At 33.5% G+C, this 20109-nt stretch overlaps 1 protein-coding gene across 1 annotated transcript in view; it reads left to right on the top strand.

The window, feature by feature from the left end:
- Positions 1–20109, top strand: part of LOC106467205 (ubiquitin carboxyl-terminal hydrolase 32-like) — a 129109-nt gene that overhangs the window by 106146 nt on the left and 2854 nt on the right. Inside the window, exons 26-32 of the mRNA XM_022395332.1 lie at positions 1120–1286; positions 1705–1920; positions 3055–3245; positions 6448–6534; positions 10498–10618; positions 12009–12200; positions 13084–13530. Of these exons, the coding sequence (XP_022251040.1) occupies positions 1120–1286; positions 1705–1920; positions 3055–3245; positions 6448–6534; positions 10498–10618; positions 12009–12200; positions 13084–13530 (1421 nt within the window). The remainder of the gene's footprint in view (positions 1–1119; positions 1287–1704; positions 1921–3054; positions 3246–6447; positions 6535–10497; positions 10619–12008; positions 12201–13083; positions 13531–20109) is intronic.

The following is a 20109-nucleotide window of genomic DNA, read 5'->3' as shown; positions in this document are numbered from 1 at the left end:
CATTACTTATATAGAAGGTACAGTGCCGTTGGCTGCTTTTAATAAAAGAAGAGAATTTAATTTTCCCATTCTTCGTCTACCCACACCTAATAGTGTTATTCCGTGTATCATGTTAAAAGGTATTATTATTATATCTCAACTAAAATGGTTCTTAATAGTATGTAATAACTATAATTTTTTATGGATAATGTTTTAATTATTAAAGATAATGACTATAGAGAGAGGCAATTAAAGAAATATATTACTTTATTTTTTTAATAAATACAAAAATATTTTAGAAACTAAACTATCAATTAAGGAAAATATCTTATAAATACAATATAGAGGGAGTTAATTATTTTAGCTTATAAGTAGCTAATAATAATGTTTCTAGTAATTTTATTCAGTATAACTGGGATGGAAAGACTAACTTCAAGTAGCTGGTCTTGTTTCGTGTTATACTTGAATAAATCTTGAGGAGGTTGGGAGTTAGAACTCTATAAGAACTTTTAAGGTAGGGTGTATAGTTCTGTTTAATATCTTATAGTCCTATTCAGTTCTATTCAATATTATATAGTTCTATTTAATATAGTTTTGTAAGGATGTAGGTTGGGAGTTTAATTAGTAGAAATTTAACAGTAACTGCTTTCCCACAACTGGCTATAAATAGTGAAAGGCAGTAGAAGCTGAGATGTTGTGGGTATAAAACATTCAGCATTGTATCCTTATTTGATTGATGATTTTTTTTTATGATTTTCCATTATGGCTGACTAGATTGACATCGTTGTTTGGATATTGTCTGATAGATGGGATATCCACAATGCATTTGGGTGCTATTATCACAGACATTATGACAATAAGTTGACAACCAGGACCATTAATGGTATTGCTATATATATACATACACACACACACACACAAACATATGTGTATTTTTTCTTTAATATTTAGACTGTAGACTTTTCCCTGATAATGAGAAAAGTTTGTCGAAATGTCGTATGTTGGTCACTTGTAATAATTTTCTTTGTTACCCATTCAAGGTGTGTCTAAACTTTATTTAGGCTGTTTATTTTTATAATTTTTTTCTGTAGGATCATACATTTCTAACTTTGCTGTTATTTATATTTCCATTTGGTATAGAAGACCTTACCATTCCTTCTTGTTGGAAATCACCATTCCTTTCTGTGAATGGTGAGGCTTTTCAAGCAAGTTCTACTGCACTCAGCAGTATCCATTCTCAGGACCCTGAAAACACCAATTGTACATTTAAAATAGAGGATTCTGTCTCTGACTTAGTAAAAAATCAGGTAAGCGTTATTTTCTTAGAAGTGACATTATAATAATTCTCAAGATATTTACAGAAGTAACCCATAGCATTCATTGAGCTACTGTTCTGGAACTTTAATTGGTTCAGTTTAATTCTCATGTTTATAGAAGTTTTGTAGTTTTTGAAATATTCCATCTATTCCACAGGAGCCTCTTGACAGTAAATGACCACATTTCCAGGTAACAGAGGCATTTGTAATGAAGGAAACAATATTTAGACTTTTTTTTATATATTCTAAATATATAACAAAATATTTTTCTCAATGATTTTAAAGTATAGTGTTTTAGACCTTTACCTTAATTCAGTAAAGACAATTTTTTCAATTCTGTTATTATCAAGATATGTACAGAATATTTTCTATAGCCTATGGTTTGTTTCCTCACCCCTCTGTTAACCAGCCATACAGGAGTGAAGGCATCTTAGTAGCAGGTCGCCCAGCACCGTCAAGTCAGAACGGTCTTCCACCATGGCATGGTACAGGACCATTTCTTGTCGGAGGTAATCCAGCCAGCGTTCCTTCAAGCATGTCATCAAGTCTTGTCAGTATTTCTTCATCTGTTGACTTGACAGAATATTCTAGGAAAAACTTTGTTGTGGCCTATCACAGGAAAGTGGTAAGACCTCCTTGAGCTTTTTCATTTATTTTGTAATTTTTTTTCAGACGTGAATTGTTTTATTTTTCTTTGCTGTTTTTGTAAGTTGCACTTCGTTTGGGGGAAATAGTTGATCTGTCTGCTTTTAATTACTTGTATATCTGCTTATTTTGATATTGAAAAATCTGTATGTAGTGTAGTATTTAAGTTTTTTATTCCCTAAATTAATGCAAGAAATTTAATTATAACAAAAATGGATATTCATGATTCTCCAAAAAATGATGTACAATACATTTACTGCAGTTAATTGTAAAGTACTTAAAATATCCTCAGTTCTTTAGGCAGTTACTGAGGGATATTTTATTTATCTTATTCTTTAATCAGTAGGTTAGTCTTGAGTTACAGATACATGTTATTTGTTTCTTGAAGATCACACGTACTTCGACGATCACACGAAACCACATAACATGAATTGTATCTTCCCCAGTAGTTGGGCATGGCTTAGTGGTTAGCATATGAGACTAGGAATATGTGGCTTGCATACCATTGTCATGCACTTTGGGGACATGGGTGTATTATAAGAGTGACAGACAAATTTATCTGTCATATTAGCCCAGGAATTTGTGGTGGGTGCTCTTGACTAGTTGTCATTCCTTTAGTGTTTAAGTTAAAAGTTCGTGATGGTTAGCACAGATAGCCCTGATGTAGAGTTGCCCAAAATATATGCATTTTTTAATAAAGTGTTGAGAAATTATTAAATAAAGTTTTTCATTTGTTGGCAATTTCAGTATATAGCTTTTAGCAGTATCTAGTCTGTTTTTTTTATAATTTTACATGGTTGTTATTTTGTATATTGAATTCTTTAATTTTTGAAATTACTCACGTGTTGTGATCCTGACCTGTGAAGTTCAATGATAGAAAAGCTGACTTATGTTTTAAATGTTTAAGCATTTCTACAACTAACAGTATTATTCCAGGACTTTGATAATGAAATATTGGAAACCTATGTACATTGTGTCAGCATAACCAGGTGGATTAGTGAAATCCAAGCAAGTGTGTTCTCTTTTGTTTCTCCTTTTTTTTTGTACTGGGCAATTTGGATATAAATTAAAATTCACATATATATATATATATATATCCATATGTTTTTACTAGATTCGGCAGGATGTCTATTTCCTGTCATCTCAGAAAACACGACCAACTTTATTTGGACTTCCCCTTGTGTTGCCATGCTACGACAATACTACACACCAGGACTTGTATCACTCAGTGTGGGTTCAGGTGTCTAGGTTTGTGTCCCCTCTTCCTCCTGCAGAATCTGGAGTGCGAAATCATGCTCAAGACTGGTAGGTGCAAAAAAAAAAAACTTAAATGACCAGCATAAATGATTTTTTCCATGAATAATTCTAATTTTACTTAAGGTATTGGAAATGGTGCCTGACCTATCATTTACATGGCTGGAGATTTCAAAGTAAAAACTGCCCTAGAGTTGAACTCAAACTGTTATCCTTTCAAAGTTAAACTTGTTAAAAAGGTTTTTATATATCAAGTACTTCAAATCTTGCTCATAAAAGTAAGTTTGAAGTTTTTAAATTAATATTTTAACTCTCTTAACCCTTGTTATGAACCTTTAAAAAAACAGTCAAGTAAGTTTTCTCTTTAGTATTTATCTTGGAGGAACAGTTACTATTTGTTTTTGAAATCTAAATCAAGTCTTAAGTATTGCTTACTTTGTATTTCTTCAGAAAACATTCCGTACTTTACTTGTAGTACGATACAAACTTTCCTGGACATTTTTTGCTGATAACTATAGAAAAACGCCAGATATATTTTTTTCTAGCTACACAAATGCATAACTCTGAAACTTGGGTTGGGGAAACATCAGATTTCCAATAACACGCATGCATAAAGAATAACACTATCGAGACGGGTCACAGGTGAAAGGCCATGTCATCTCGTTTGTCGACTCGCATTCGAAATTTTATTGAATTACTATTCCATGAATTTATGTCAGTAAGTTTGGTATCGAACTGTAGATTATAATTCAAATTTTAGAATTGTATGTTACTCAATTTATTAATTTAAAAGTAAATATAAAGAAAAACAGAAAAACATCGATTTTTGTGTGTCACGTGGTATGTTGAATGCAGCACTGCTTCAAATTAGATGTTTGTGATGTCAAAATACTAAGTATATAGTTTCATACGAATTAGAAACTCAAATTACAGATATTGATAAGCTAGAATATAAAATAAGAACTTCTTGTCTTTTCTATTTGCTAAGATATTGCTCACATAATAAATGTGGCATCCTGCCCACATCTTTCTGTTTTTGTAAACGCTCTCTTATATACATTTACTTCTATGACATGAATAACCAATCGGAAGCTCAGAATGTCCCCCGTAGTGTCTTTCGTAACCTTTCTAATATATCGTTAATTTGAGTTCCTAAGTTGTATGAAACTATAGACTTTATATTTGGACATCATAAACATCTAATTTGAATCAACACTGCATTCAACATACCACGTGACACACAAAAATTAATATTTATTAGATCTTTTTTAAGTTAACTAGTGGATAATATTAACATTTGAATTATAATTTACAATTTGATACCAAAGTTATTGATAGAAATTCATAAAATAGTAGTTCAATAAAATTTTGAATGTGAGTCAACAAATACTGTACATGGTGGGCAGGCCAAGCCGGTTAGAATGAAAACATTTAACTTGATTGGCGAAGGTTGCTGTTCTGTTTGAAAGTTTTACAGATCATTGAATATTTGTGTCTTTAAGATACTATGTAACATTAGCACAGTTTGGGCTTATTTATTCAAATGTAATGAAACTTCCCAGGAAATAAGGTGTCAAACAATAGTTGAATAAAGATTCAAAATTGCCAGCTAAACATTAATTTTACTTTTTGGAAATAAATAAGATATAAAAACATCAAAATCCTAGTAATTGAGTTTTTTTTATTATTATTATTAGGGTCTTTGAAGATCAATATTGTTGTAATTAGATCTTTTTTTGAGGGTGTGGGTTTTTTTGTTTGCAAACATACGTGGCTGGGTGGGACACATGAGACATCCAACAACTACCTACAGACACACTGCTTAACAATGAAGCATGACTGGTCAGAGATGTCACAGATCCAACAGCTATATCCACATATGCACATCTGAACACTGAAACTTGGCTAAATGAGGCATGTCAGAGATACATCAGTTACACATACAGACAATTTAACAATAAAACTTGATTAGGTGAGATATGTCACAGGTCCAACAGCTAAGCACATGCACACGGGTTAACAAATAGCAACACACATTCAGTTTAACAGTGTAACTTGGCTAGGTGAGAAATATCAGTGAGCTGATAGCTACACATGTGCACCTAGGTTAACAAAGATACATGGTTGTGTTAGACATGTCAGAGATCCATTACCTACTCCCATACACACAGCTTAACAATGAAATCTGGCTTGGCAAGACGTGTCAAATATCCAACAGATGCAACACACACATTAACAAATAAAGTTGGCTTGGTGAAGCATATCAGTGATCTGATATCTATGATACATACGTGCACACATCTTAGCAAACATACATTGCTTGGTGAAACATAAGACATCAAATAGCTGCACACAAACACACTGCTTAAGGGTGAAAAATGTCCGAGATCCAACAGCTACAAACATCCACACGTGTCACAAATAAACCTAGCTGACTGAGATATATCAGAGATCTGATAGCAGCACACAGTTTAACAGCAAACTTGGCTAGGTGGGACATGTCGTATATCTATCAGCTACACATATACACAAAGGTTAAACAAACAAACCTGTCTGGGTGAGATATGTCAGAGGGCTGATAGCTACGCACATGCACACGTTAACAAACATATTTGGTTGGTTGAGACATATCTGAGATCCAAACAGCAACTCACGTATACATAGATGAACACTGACATTTGGCTTGTTGAGACACGTACAAGATCAAACAGCCACACATATATATAGATGAACACTGAAATTTGGCTTGGTGAGACACGTACAAGATCCAACAGCTACACACATACATACAGCTTGGTAAGTTGGTGAGACATGTCTGAGATCCAACAGCTACACACATATTTTCAGCTTAATACTGAAACTTGGCTATGTGAGACATACCACACATCTGATTGCTACATGCATGCACATAGTTTAACAAACAAACCTGGCTATGTGAGACATCTCAGAGATCAATCAGCTACACACAGGTTAACAAAAACGTTTATTGTGTGAGAACCATTAATAATTTTAGACCATCATCCACTTCTTAAAAGTAATTTGCTACTATTTCTGACCTTAAATTTCAGAATAGTTAATGATGTTCAAGCAATGTCCACTTACTTATTTTGTAATTAAATTCAAATGAATGCCATCATGTAAAGTATTTAACTGTGAAAGTTTCTAATGTACATTGAATATTATGTTATCTTAAAATATATAAAGTAAATTATATTTCTTTGAAGATGTTTTTCAAAGGTTTGTCTTCTTTCAGCGACGACAGTCTCGGTTATGAGTATCCATTTACATTGAAAGCAGTTCAGAAAGATGGGCTTTTTTGTGCGTGGTGTCCCTGGTACAGGTTAGTTGTCCGTATAGTAATTAGGCAAACGTTAAGATACTGGTAAAATGAGTTATATTTATGCTGTATGATTTCATTTTGAAATGAAAGAGATTTTAAAACCATCATCAATACAAATAGAAATGTCTTTTCTTGTAATATTGAAACAGTTATTAAAGTTAAGTTTAGAGTCTTCTGCATGTTTAATATTAGGGTTAATAAATGGGTTATTTCTAACCTAGATTGGTGCATCAAGGCCTCATGACCTAATTTGATTCCAAACAACTGAATAATACTGTGAAAAAAAGGTTTATCTAATAATGAATAGGAATATGGAGGTGTTTAATAAACATAGAAAGAATGTCTAATCCAAAGAAGGCACCTAAATATATATATTAACCCTATTGCTGTGGGCTCTTTTATTTTACATGACCTTGTAACTACTATGCAACCATAGTGGTATACATAATATGACTCTGAAAGTACTTATTGTATCTTCACAAAATATATATATCAAGCTTTCAGTAAATGTTAAAAAATGTTCATAGACGAAACATCAGAATTTTTAATTATGTTTGTTTACCAAAACTTTGTCTGGAATTATACGATGTCAGAGTTTTGACTGCTCTGAATGCAAAGTGATTTTCATGTTAAGATTAAAAATAACTCATCTAGAAAATTTTAAAATTTCATTTGTGTAATCCTAAATAATTTTTTTTTTCAAAAAAACTTTGTATTTTATCTGTTATTTTCTATACTGTAAATCTATTCAGAGTTGGTTAATTTGACCAACCTCGTAACCACCATAAAAAAAAATCGGGAAATAATTCTTAAATTCCTGTTTTCTTTCCGGAATGACTGGAAATTGTAACAACAGGAAAACACAATTGTTTATCCTAAGTAGCTTAAAGTTTGTAATGGGATATCTATCTGTACTCAATTTTCTTGTTTTATTGCATTTCAAAGCATGTCTATCTGAAAATCTCCTGGTGAACATGTAGCTCACATTACCCTATTGATTTACACAATGCGTGAGGTAATTTCAAGCTACCATGTGAAGAATTGTTATTATTATAGTTCTTTATTTTACCTAATCTGACCTTTTTAATTTTTACATTTTAGTTCTTTTTATAATAATCAATATAGAATACACACAAAACACAAAAAATATAGTTCTTACCTGGGTCTTTTTTTTTCTTTGCTGTCGATGAAACGTAAGCATACTTTTTTATACACCTGGGACTGCCACACTAAATAATTGTTTATTTAATTAAAGAATTCACCCAAGAATACAGAATAATAACATGTAAAAAGCAGACAATATTCAATAACTATCATAATTTTTCTGGCTTTGTAACTGTGCAATTAGAGCTAATATAAATTAAGCTACGTTCCTTGATGTCTTTCCTGTGAGAATAGTTTGGTTTCGAAGCAAAATCGACAGTTCCCTGTACAGAAAACAATGTAACATAGTACGTCATTTGATTGATTAAAACGTTGGTTATAAATAATATAGCAATAAATATCAGAGAGAAACTATTAGCAATTTGTAAAAGAGAGGATGTGACAGGTGGGTGTGGCAAGAAGGGTCTGATTTTCTAGTTTATAGCTCTGTAACCAAATAAGATTGAAGGCTATATACAATGATGATATAATGAGTAATTTACATTAAATTCCATACTTCTCAGAGGGGTGGTAAATAAATTAGAGAAGAGAGAAGATCTAGAGAACAGATGTCATAATTTTCGTACTAGGGGTTTTTACCAATGTTTTCAAATTTGATGACGAGGAACCCTCTTTGAGAATAATAATGCTTATAGACGGCTTGAATGGGTAATGAAGAAAAACTTTAATATAAGTTTAACATAACAGCAAATGTACAACGTTTTGTCATCATCATCATCATTGTACATTTGCTGTGATGTTAAACTTGTATTAAAGTTTTTCTTCATTACCCATTCAAGCCGTCTCCAAGCATTATTACCAATGTTCTGTAGAAACATGTAGTATGTTCCAGCATCAATATATATATTTTCCGTATACTTATAACAATTATTATATTAGCTTAATGTGCTTCCTTACCGAAATACTGTATTTCTTGTTTTTCATATGTATTCTTTATTTATTATTATTATAAAAGTAACTAAAATGTAAAAATTAGAAACTTATTAGGCTAGATTATGTAAGATGAATAAAAAAAATAATGCTAATAAAATTTCTTCACGAGATATGCTCATGAGTAGCTCGTGCATTACATAATTGGATATTATAATATAAATACTAACGTAACACTAAATTTGTTATTTTTCTTTAATTGGACACTCAACATTTTGCTTTACAGTCTGTAGTGAGAGAGTTAAGGCTTGAATCAACTAACTACTGAAATAGTTTCAAGCAACTAATTATTGAAGATTATCTATGCTACTAAACTTGACAATAATTGATATCTGGGTGTGACTGAACTTAAAAACAAATTGTTTTATTCTTCAATACATGTTTAGCATGACTTTCAAGTATTGGTGTCCTTCGTTTACACTATACTGTCACATGAAATCTTAAGAAGCTTAATATTGTGTTCATAATTTCATTATAGGTATGGTTGTTTGTGAGATGTAAAAATTGAATCATCTGTCATGAACAAAATCATTTGTGCATGTATATTTCAGACTCATTTTATTGTTTGGCCTTACATAGCTTAGAAGTTTAGATGCTTTACTCCCAATCTTTGGTCATGGGATCAAAACCCATCATCAAACTTGCTCGCACTTTCTGCCTTGAGGGTATAATAGTGGGACTGACTGTCAATAGTAAAAGAGTAGCCCAAGAGGTAAAGGGTGATGTTGACTATCTACCTTCCCTCTGATATGTTACTTCAAAATTAGGGATGGTTAGCACTGATAACCCTAAAGTATCTGTATACAAAAGTTCAAAAAACAAACAAATGATTTAGTAGTTAGATAACGTTAATATTCTTACAATGTAACTGAGCTTAAAATGTTCTGAACCAAATATACTATCAGATGTAATAACCGGATAACCTAAATATTCCCCCACAGTATAATTATCAGTTAGTGTTTAAAATGTTCTGAACCAAATATACTATCAGATATAATAACCGGATAACCTAAATATCCCCCACAGTATAATTATCAGTTAGTGTTTAAAATGTTCTGAACCAAATATACTATCAGATATAATAACCGGATAACCTAAATATCCCCCACAGTATAATTATCAGTTAGTGTTTAAAATGTTCTGAACTAAATATACTATCAGATATAATAACCAGATAACCTAAATTTCCCCCACACTATAATTATCAGTTAAGGTTTAACATAGGCTTTACCAAGTACAGTGTTTCATTTTGCAGATGTCAGAATATTCTCCACTATGTAATCATATTTATTGTTTATCCTGTAAAATGGCACATTTATGTGTTTAGACAGATATGGAAATGATCCAAGAAAAGTAATTTGAGGAATTGTAACACTTGGAAATTAAAATTAGAAGTTGAAATTAGAAATGAACATGGTTTAGGTTATAACCTTTTTCTCGTAAAAGAAAAAAAGGTAATTTTGATCCACTTACGTAAAGATTGTACATTCGGTGCTACTATAGCGTGCGGTCTACCGCAGTATCCGTAGTCTACCAAGACTCACCGGACCCTATTACCCCTACCCCAGAGGGATCATAGAAGACCCCACTTTACCTGACTTGACCTGTCTATTTAACTAAGTGTAAAAGTCTCGGTAGACCGCACACTATAGTGTAAAAGTCCTGGTAGACCGCACGCTATAGTAGCACCGTACATTCTTATAATTTATATATTTTTTGTAATGTAGAATGTTTTCTTCTTTCCTCTCCATTGGATACAAGATGTACTCCATATTATAAGGGTTTTTATTTAGTTTATAGAAAACTAACAACTGTAAATGTAATTGTAAATATTTATCACGTGTATGATGTTAATGTTGTTATTACCAGGTTTTGTCTAGGCTGTTCTGTGGATTACTGTGGTGCTGACTTTAACTTTGCTTCAGCTTATATTGCCATCGATTGGGATCCAACAGCATTACACCTAAGATATCAAACATCTCAAGAAAAGGTATTTAAGATATCAACACCTGTAAAACCTCTTTAAATGTTTAATTAACTTAATACTTAAGATACAAGACCTCTCAAAGATATCCAAAACTATAAAGAAAATGCATGATACGGAACTGTGACACCGATTATTTGAAGGAAACATACATTGTTGAACATTATTATTAAGTATGGTAGTACTTAATAGTAGGAATTATGATAAAACAAAATGGTGGGCATAAAAATCGTCCGTTTAAAACCACATTTAAAATATCTGAATATTAACAGTGACCGTTTCACTGTACTAGCCGAGTAAAACTAAAGCTTATTGTACTTATGAAGCTGCCTAAATATGTGTTTGTGGAGGGAATCAAAATTTCATTATTTTAACAAATTTTCATCTAAGTAAATAAGTAAGTGACTTTTCCAGACAAGTGTACAGAAAAAATTACAAATCTTATCGCTCTAATTCTTTCACAGAACTCTTCCGTCTGGGGTCCCAGTGATTCCTTTCTTGTGCCAAAGAGTATACTGTGTGTGTGTAAATGGACGATGTGCTACTTTAGGCATATAATTAGATTTGATGATTGGTTGGTAGAGATCCTGATGAGTAATAAAATTGAATTGGGTATACCTGCTCCCCACGTTTGGTATTGCTGGCACACAAAAATATAGCTAATAAAAAGGAAACAAGTATAATGAAAAAATTTTTAAAAATTAAATAATTTTATTCATACTTTGGCTTAGACTAACACAATTACAGTTTGTTTTAGTTTTGACTTTCTCGTTTCAATACATTTTGTATCGTTAAAACTTTCTATATTACTATAGCTAGTTATGTATATATATCGATCCCTACCTGTCTTTATAACGTTTACAAAGTTTTTTTATTATACTTGTAATCATTAAACATCTAAAAAAAATACATCATAGAACATTATATTTACAGAATCAAATGCCCGAGGAAAACACGGTATAGAACATTGAATTTACAGAATCAAACATCTTGGAAAACATTAAGCCTAACAGTTAAGATATTTGACATATCACTCGTACAATTTTGTAAAAGTTTAATGTTTTACTTAGGCTGGTGTAGTAAATATCTGAAGGTGTTTGAACAATGTTATAGTAATTAAAGAAGATTGAAAAAATTTTTATTAATTTCATAATGTTTGTAGAGTTTTATATAACCTTGTCGTGAAGGATAAGATCAAACTATAGGTCTGTATATACAGATTGTTGCTGTTATCAACAGGTTAATTTGAATGTTTTACAATTAACCTCTGGAGTCTCTTAACATTGTGACTTTGGTAATATTATTGTATTTAATTCTTCAATTTCTATTTCAAGTGACTGTTAATTGTTATCAACAAGGTTCTTAAAAGTAACCTATTTCTTGACCATCCTGGTAGGTGTGTTTGAACCATTCAAGTGTACAGGAAACAAGGCGGGGACAGACCGAGCCAATCAGCCTTCACGACTGTCTTGATGCATTCACAAAAGAAGAGCATTTGGGTGAAGAGGAAAAATACTATTGTTCCAAATGCAAACAGCATCAGCTGGCCTCCAAAAAGCTTCAGATATGGAGGCTACCTCCAGTGCTGGTTAGTTTATGGAAAATGGCTAGACAATCTTGTATCTCATATATATTGGGCATTAGTTAATGTTAGTAAGCTTGTGATTTAAAGAAACAGTTACAACTGGAAACTTAGTTTAAAGACGAGTTAAACATGAAACTAGTTTGTGGGTTAAACATGAAACTAGTTTGTGGGTTAAACATGAAACTAGTTTGTGGGTTAAATATGAAACTAGTTTGTAAATTAAACATGAAACTAGTTTGTGAGTTAAACATGAAACTAGCTTGTGAGTTAAACATGAAACTAGCTTGTGAGTTAAACATGAAACTAGCTTGTGATTCTTTTATTATTTTATTTTTACATGCAGTCTGAATTAAATGAGTTTTCTGTGCTATTTTAGTTCACAGGTTTAATAGTTTATCAGTTACATTTAATGTCTACTACAAAAAGTTTTTAATGTTATACTTTACAACAGGTTTTAGTCTCAACATCATGTGAATTGATGTTGGTTCAGAATTTTGTTAATAAGATAGTTTCTCTGAAAAGTACTTGATATCTTAAAAGGTTTTTACTACATTTTTTACTAATCATTTAGCAGCAGGTAGGAGATAATTATAATTTTTACCAAATATTGACTTTTTCACACTGAAAGTTTTAGTTGTGACTATAAAGTCTTATTACACCAAATATTACAACATTTAAATGATAACCTTATTTTAACTTCTCATAAAAAAAAATTTAAACTGAAGTTCAATTGAATAGTTTTTGCTCTTTACTAAAAAACTAAGTTGAAGTTAGTATTTGGCAGTTATATCCCATAATAAATAACAAACAAAAGAGCGTGTATATTTTTTTTTATATTGTTTAGTAACATTTCATTAGACTAATTTGAATGTTCTCTGTTGTCCAGATTATTCACCTAAAGAGGTTTCAACTTATGAATGGAAAATGGGTGAAATCCCATAAAATTGTAAGGTTTCCATTCTTTGATTTTGATGCCACAAACTACCTTTCTTCAGTGCCTCGAGAGGCAGTGCTCAATTCTTGCCATTACAGTAAAATAGAAGAAACCCATGCTAATCAGCAAACTCCACTCCAGAGCCAGTCATCAACAAATAGTGATTTTCAGATCACCAACTCGTGTGTAAATTCTAGTCAAAAAGACTCGCAACAGATTGTTACTTGTAATAGGAGAAATTCAAGCCCTATTAAGAAGAAACTTCTTAATGGAGATCTGGTCAGCAAGCATCCACTTAGTCAGGATTATAAGGATCATGTAGCTCAAGATTTCCATGAACATCGACTGAAGGAAGGATACAATACCTTATCACTGAAGTATAGACTGTATGCTTTAGTAGTAAGTATTTCATGACACTTAGTTGTTGAATATAGTTATACAAGCAAAAGTACCCGTCCCCAGTGACGAAAAAAGTTTAAGTTAATCTGCCAATTTAAATTAATTATGGACTTTAAAAAGGTTAATTGTGTTTCACTCGGAGCCAAAACTCTGAGCTACTTACACCACCCACTGCAAAAAGTAATTGTTGAACACTTCAGTCATGCTAAGAGTCGCTCAACAATATCATACGGTAAATCTACATTTTTATTTATCAAGTTACGTCACGTTTTGAATGATAGTGTGATTAATTCCTAACAGTTTAATGTAGAATATCCTGCTTGCGAAATAAAATTTAGCATCAACATTATTCATGCCTGTTCTCTTGTCATTTCAAAAGTGAATGTTGAGCTTTGCCTCCATACACAGCTTTTCAAACAGGAGACAGACGATTGCTCGGACAGACACCGTGGTTCGCAATATATATATAGGATTGGTGTTGTCCACTTAAATTCATACAAAAAACGTATATTTCAACTTTAAATAAGCCAAGACCAACATTATTTATTATTATTATTATTTTATTACAACATGTAGTAGAACACCAGTGAGCACCTTTTAGTTGTCAACTGCACACCTACATCTCAAATTTCAGAATGTAAATCAAAACAATAATTCTAACACTCTTTGAACATTTTAGCTTAGAAATATTTAAGAATTGATGTTTTATGATTTTTTAACATTTATTTAATGTCATTGGCAAATAAAAAAAATTTCTCTCATTTCTGCACAGCTCAGAAAAGCCTCGTCTTTAAATAACATATTTATAAAGTATAGGTTTATATTTGCTAAGAAACTATAAAATCTTTAGAGTACAGTTATCTGTGTCTTATTTCTCACATGATTTTCTTCTCTGTTAGCATTCCCCCTGGTGGATCAGTGGTAAGTTTACAGACTTACAATACAAAAAACCCAAGGTTTGATTCCCCCTTAGTTGATGCAGCAGATAGCCCAATGTGGCATTGCACCAGAACAAAACACTGTTAATGTTTTTTGGTTTTACTATGAGGCCTTTTTATGATGTCGCAGCATATGATCTAAACAACTACTAATGAGGTTCAAATTTGAAAATAGCTGCAGATAAATTTTATATTTGTGGAGTAAATCAAGTGGTATTCAAGGTTTTGGGGGAAAGTGATTAGATGCAGCTCCTGCAGGAAAGAACAATAATATATGGTGGGAAGATTAGGAGACTTAGGAGCAAACCAAAGATCTGGGAAATTTTTATAATTAGGAGACTTAGGAGCAAACCAAAGATCAGGGAAGTTTTTATAATTAGGAGACTTAGGAGCAAACCAAAGATCAGGGAAGTTTTTATAATTAGGAGACTTAGGAGCAAACCAAAGATCTGGGAAATTTTTATAATTAGGAGACTTAGGAGCAAACCAAAGATCAGGGAAATTTTTATAATTAGGAGACTTGGGAGCAAACCAAAGATCAGGGAAATTTTTATAATTAGGAGACTAATTAACTATGTATATATATGAAAAATGGGACTTTCTAACCAACATAAAGTTGAATTTCTGAAATGAAAGGAAATATGGTGATTATTAAAAACATCGTACTTCATAATTTATATAGAAAGTATTTTTAATGCTTTTTTCAAAACTTTCTCGGCTATATATCGAAAATTTCACAACAGGAAAAGTTGTAGTAAAAGTAAATCAAATTATAGGAACTTCTGAAAGTCAAAACTAAATACTGTTAGTAAGTTTGTTCTAAGTTTCATACAATTTAGTTAAATATTTCCACCTTTGAAGGTAGATTAATGAGAATCTGGAATAGGGTAAGAAATTTGCAGACCTTTTGCGCTTAAGTTTAAGATATTTTATTAAGGAGTATATAGTTACAGTTTCATAACTTTTAGGAACAGAGATAATTGTGCTTCAACAGAATACCAATTGACATATGTTTACATTACTGTGAGATCACTTTTGTAACATCTGGTAGATACCTGGGCAAGTTAGATCTAAAATGTAACTTGAAAAATTGCAGGCTTTGCACAGTTAAACTTCGGAATAGTCAAGTCATTACTTAACTTTCAGAAACTATTAAAATGCATTTCTTTCTATTTTTGTTTAACAATTTCGAAATTTGTGTATAGTAAGGGCTGTCACAAAAGAACTTTTTCAACATTTACCAACACTTCATTCGTTCTTTATTCGTATATCACCTCACTATACTGTTTGCCAGCATTTTACTTTTTATTTGTCTTTCCATGGGTAAATGTTGTTTGGGATTAGCTGTAATTACATGTTGATGTTTATGTCTCCGATTTTTCTTTTTTATTCTAAGAAAAATTATGTTGAACTCTTTTAACGTTCCTCGTTGACTCCACCCTTCCCTAAAGGCAAAATTGCAATACTGAATTAAAAAGTTATAGAAAATAACTTGTACTCTTTCTCTATGGGTATTTTAATACTTCAGAGTTAAATTTATTCAGTAAAATTTTTATTCCTTCAATTTTATACAGTACTATTTTTTCAAATCTCAAATTTTGATTTTGGCTGAATTTAAACTCGTTCCAAATGAAAAAGTTTTGGTTATGATATAGCATTCATAGACCCCCTAGGAGGAAAGTCAAATTAATTTCTGAAACAAATACTCGTCTCCACACTCACAATAGCTTCTTTCCACTTGAAATTTGCAAACCACCAGCCTTGTGAAAACTCCCGACTAAATCTCACATGAAACCACGTGAATTTGAGGTATTGCACGATGATGTAATCACACAGCAGAAACCTTCACCAATAGGAGTACAACACACCTCCATGCACTCCATCTGCATTCATGCTTGTGAATTCACATTCCTTTCCTCAGCACTGTTGTGAACAGATGCCTTGAGATTCCTCCACCAACAGCAGTACAACACACCACCATGCACGATGACTCCATCTACATTCATGCTTGTAAATTCTCATTCCTTTCCTCAGCACTGTTGTGAACAGATGCTTTGAGATTCCTCCACCAATAGGAGTACAACACACCACCATGCACGATGACTCCGTCTACATTCATGCTTGTAAATTCTCATTCTTTTCCTCGGCACTGTTGTGAACAGATGCCTTGAGATTCCTCCACCAACAGGAGTGCAACACACCACCATGCACGATGACTCCATCTACATTCATGCTTGTAAACTCTCATTCTTTTCCTCGGCACTGTCATGAACAGATGCCTTGAGATTCCTCCACCAACAGGAGTGCAACACACTTCCATGCACAATGCCTCCATCTACATTCATGCTTGTAAATTCTCATTCTTTTCCTTGGCACTGTCGTGAACAGATGCTTTGAGATTCCTCTACCAACAGGAGTGCAACACACTTCCATGCACAATGACTCCATCTACATTCATGCTTGTAAACTCTCATTCTTTTCCTTGGCACTGTCGTGAACAGATGCTTTGAGCCTGCTGAGATTTGCAACTTTTTTCATTTTCAACTTTCTTGTGATTGAGTTTTAACATACTCAGTTTGAATTCACACTTTAAGGTGAACTTTTCTACTGATGTGAGTGAAAATATTCTTCAACCTGAACAAAATACCAATAATTCAAAGGGAAGTCCTTTGTCTGGGGAACATGTGACAATCATTGTCCAATGTGTGGTGGGGTCCAGGATGCAGCCAGGACCCTCTGTTTCTGTCCCTTCCACTCACTTACATTCCCCTTCTTTTAAAAGCTGAATTTGAAGAGGATGAAGTTGAGTGCCTTTTCTCACTCCAGGTTTTGCTTTGGCAACATCCTTACCTCAGTTTTACTTGGATTTTCATAGCTTTATTACTCATATATATACAGTTCTTTCTCTCCCTCCCAAATCCTTCAACTCTTCCTCTTCTTTATTACATGACTATTCCTCTTGCAAGTTCATTGTTTCCCCCCCCCTCTTTTGATATTAATGTACGTGCCAATTCCTTTCTAGTCCAACTTTGTTCCTGCTAATCCCCCTCACCAGACTGATTATTATGTTCACTCGAAGTTCCCATTCCTTAACATCCAGTCTTTGGAGTCACTCTTGCCAGTTTGGAGGGGGAATTCATTATTGGTTGTTTCCCTATCTAGTGCACAATTTTTGCAGTTTTCAGCCCCTCTCCCTACCCCACTTAGGTAACCTCTCTTCCCCTCACCTTATGACAGAAGTGCTTCACTGTTCCCCTAATGACCTTTCTGGAGACTGAAGTGCTCCTCTTCTCTACAATGGCCCATTCCACCTCTTCTGCCATTTCTTTTTTGACTTAATAGCTTTGTTGTTGGGACCTTTTAGAAAGGGATGCCCTACTTTCTCAAGTCAATCTCCCTTCCTTCAGGACCTTCAATTTGCCCCTTTCTTCATCCAGAGGTTTTTAATGGCATCCCTGATTCCCTAGAATCACAAGCTGAAGCTGCCCAACATCAATTTTTCCTTACTTCCTTAATTTCCCATTTGCCCCATTCTCACCCTTCACTTCTATCCCTCACCCTGGCCCTTATTCTGTTCCTGTGTTCCGACCTTCCACCTCTTCCTTTCCTACTTTCTTCCAACATCTAACTCACTGACCTAATTACCAATAACCAATGTCTGGAAAGAGCAGTGTTGGATTTTTTTGAGAAACAGGCCATTGGTTTATTATTCCCACATCTCAGACTGGCGACCGATTATCAATCTTTTCTTATCCCACATTTTTGGATGAAGAATTTTTTTCTCTCTTTATTGGTCTTTCCAGCCTGGCTTGTGAATGATCAGAGTGTATATGTCGGATGCTTTTCCTTACATCCTGATCGCCCTATCCTCACAACGTTTTCTCTGATTTATCCACAGGGATCGCATTTTCCAGTTCCATGCCCTTCTGTTTGGAATAGTGCTGACCCCTTATGTTTTCAATCACATTATGCATGCCTTTGCTTGACATCTTCATGGCCTGGGTCTGAGATTCCATTCCTCAATGGATAACTGGCTTTTCCTCACCCATTCCCAGGTGGGATCTTCTAAACACACTTCCTTTCTGCTTCATGAAGCCACTTGTTTAGGGTGGCTTGTCAACATCTCCAAATCCCTCCTTACCCCAACCCATTATCTCGTTTAGCTGGGGATTCTCTTCAACTATCATTTCAGCCATGCCCAACCTCTTCCAATTCACTAATTTGTTCTCGAGCATCTGGTTCTGAAAGTTTGTGCATCATCTTCACATTCTGAGCAAGAGGTTCTATTTTTTTGGGGGGACTATGGCTTCTTTGGAACCACCCGTTCCACTTGGCCATGCACATAAGCATCTCCTACAGTGGTAATTGTTAGATAAATGGAACCTTTCCAGGAATCCACTTTCCACACTGATCATCCTTCTGTACTGGAGAATCTTGCTTGGTGGCTAGACCGCTCCAACACCACCTATGGCGTTCCGTTTCTTTACCCAAAAATCATACCTTAACCTCTTCACAGATACTTCTTTCTCTGGATGGGGAGCGCCCTTGAATAAATGTCTGTCTTTAGGTTTTTGGACCCTGGAAGAGTATTTGCTACATACCAATACCCTGAAACTGCTCTCTGTCTATCTGGCATCCTCTCATTTTCTTCCCTCTCTTGTGGATCATTTGGTAAAGATTCACTTGGACAATTACAAAGTTATGTCATATCAACTATCAAGGGGGCACCTGATCCAGGACCCTCTTGTTTTCTGACTTTGGACATCATATTTTGGGCCCATTCCAATTGGGTGAGTTTATTAGCCTGTCATGTTCCTGGCACACTGAACTTCATCACAGACTGTCATTTTTTAATGAGAAATGCATCCTTCCCACAGAATGAACCTTTCATTATCATCAAATAGAAATCACTAATTAAAATCAACAACTAAGGTCACCATTTTTAATAAATATCACAATGAAATATTTTACAATTTTCAAAGCTGAGAATTCATACAAATATCATATATAAAAATTAGATAATAAACGAACACAATATCGTGTACAGCAATTAGTGAAAAAACCACAGTAAACGGAACAAACTGTCAGAAGTCTGATATCAGATATATGACAGTTTGTTCCGTTTACTGTGGTTTTTCACAAAAAATTAAATGTTTTGTATTGCTAAAGCTAAAGATTCTATGGAGTCTATCTCAAGTTTCGGACCATTTCATCCAGTAATTTGTTTTTGCAGTGCAAAAAACAAACTATACAACAGGTACATCAAATTAACTCACCTGGATTTTTACAGGTAACCTCACACACACCTGAAAATAAATGCATAAATGCAGAACCTCTACTAGGTAGTTCCAGTCACTGCAAGGCATCTTTCATAACTTTGTATTTTCAGAACTGTATAAAATGTAATAACCCGAAAGGTTTCTTTTTAAAAAAAAAAGTATATATTCCAGAGATTGATTATCTTCTAGCAAGTCTTATTAATATTGGCCCAACAGGGCCAGGTGGTTAGGGCGCTCGACTCGCAATCTGCGGGTCGCGGGTTCGATTCCCCGTCACTCTAAAGATATTTGCCCTTTCAGCCGTGGGGGCGTTATAATGTGACGGTCAATCCCACTATTCGTTGGTAAAAGAGTAGCCCAAG

This window comes from Limulus polyphemus, unplaced genomic scaffold (assembly GCF_000517525.1).
Source record: "Limulus polyphemus unplaced genomic scaffold, Limulus_polyphemus-2.1.2 Scaffold2527, whole genome shotgun sequence".
Lineage (NCBI taxonomy): Eukaryota > Metazoa > Arthropoda > Merostomata > Xiphosura > Limulidae > Limulus > Limulus polyphemus.
Note: the sequence above shows the minus strand (reverse complement) of the source record. Positions and strands in the feature narration are given on the sequence as shown.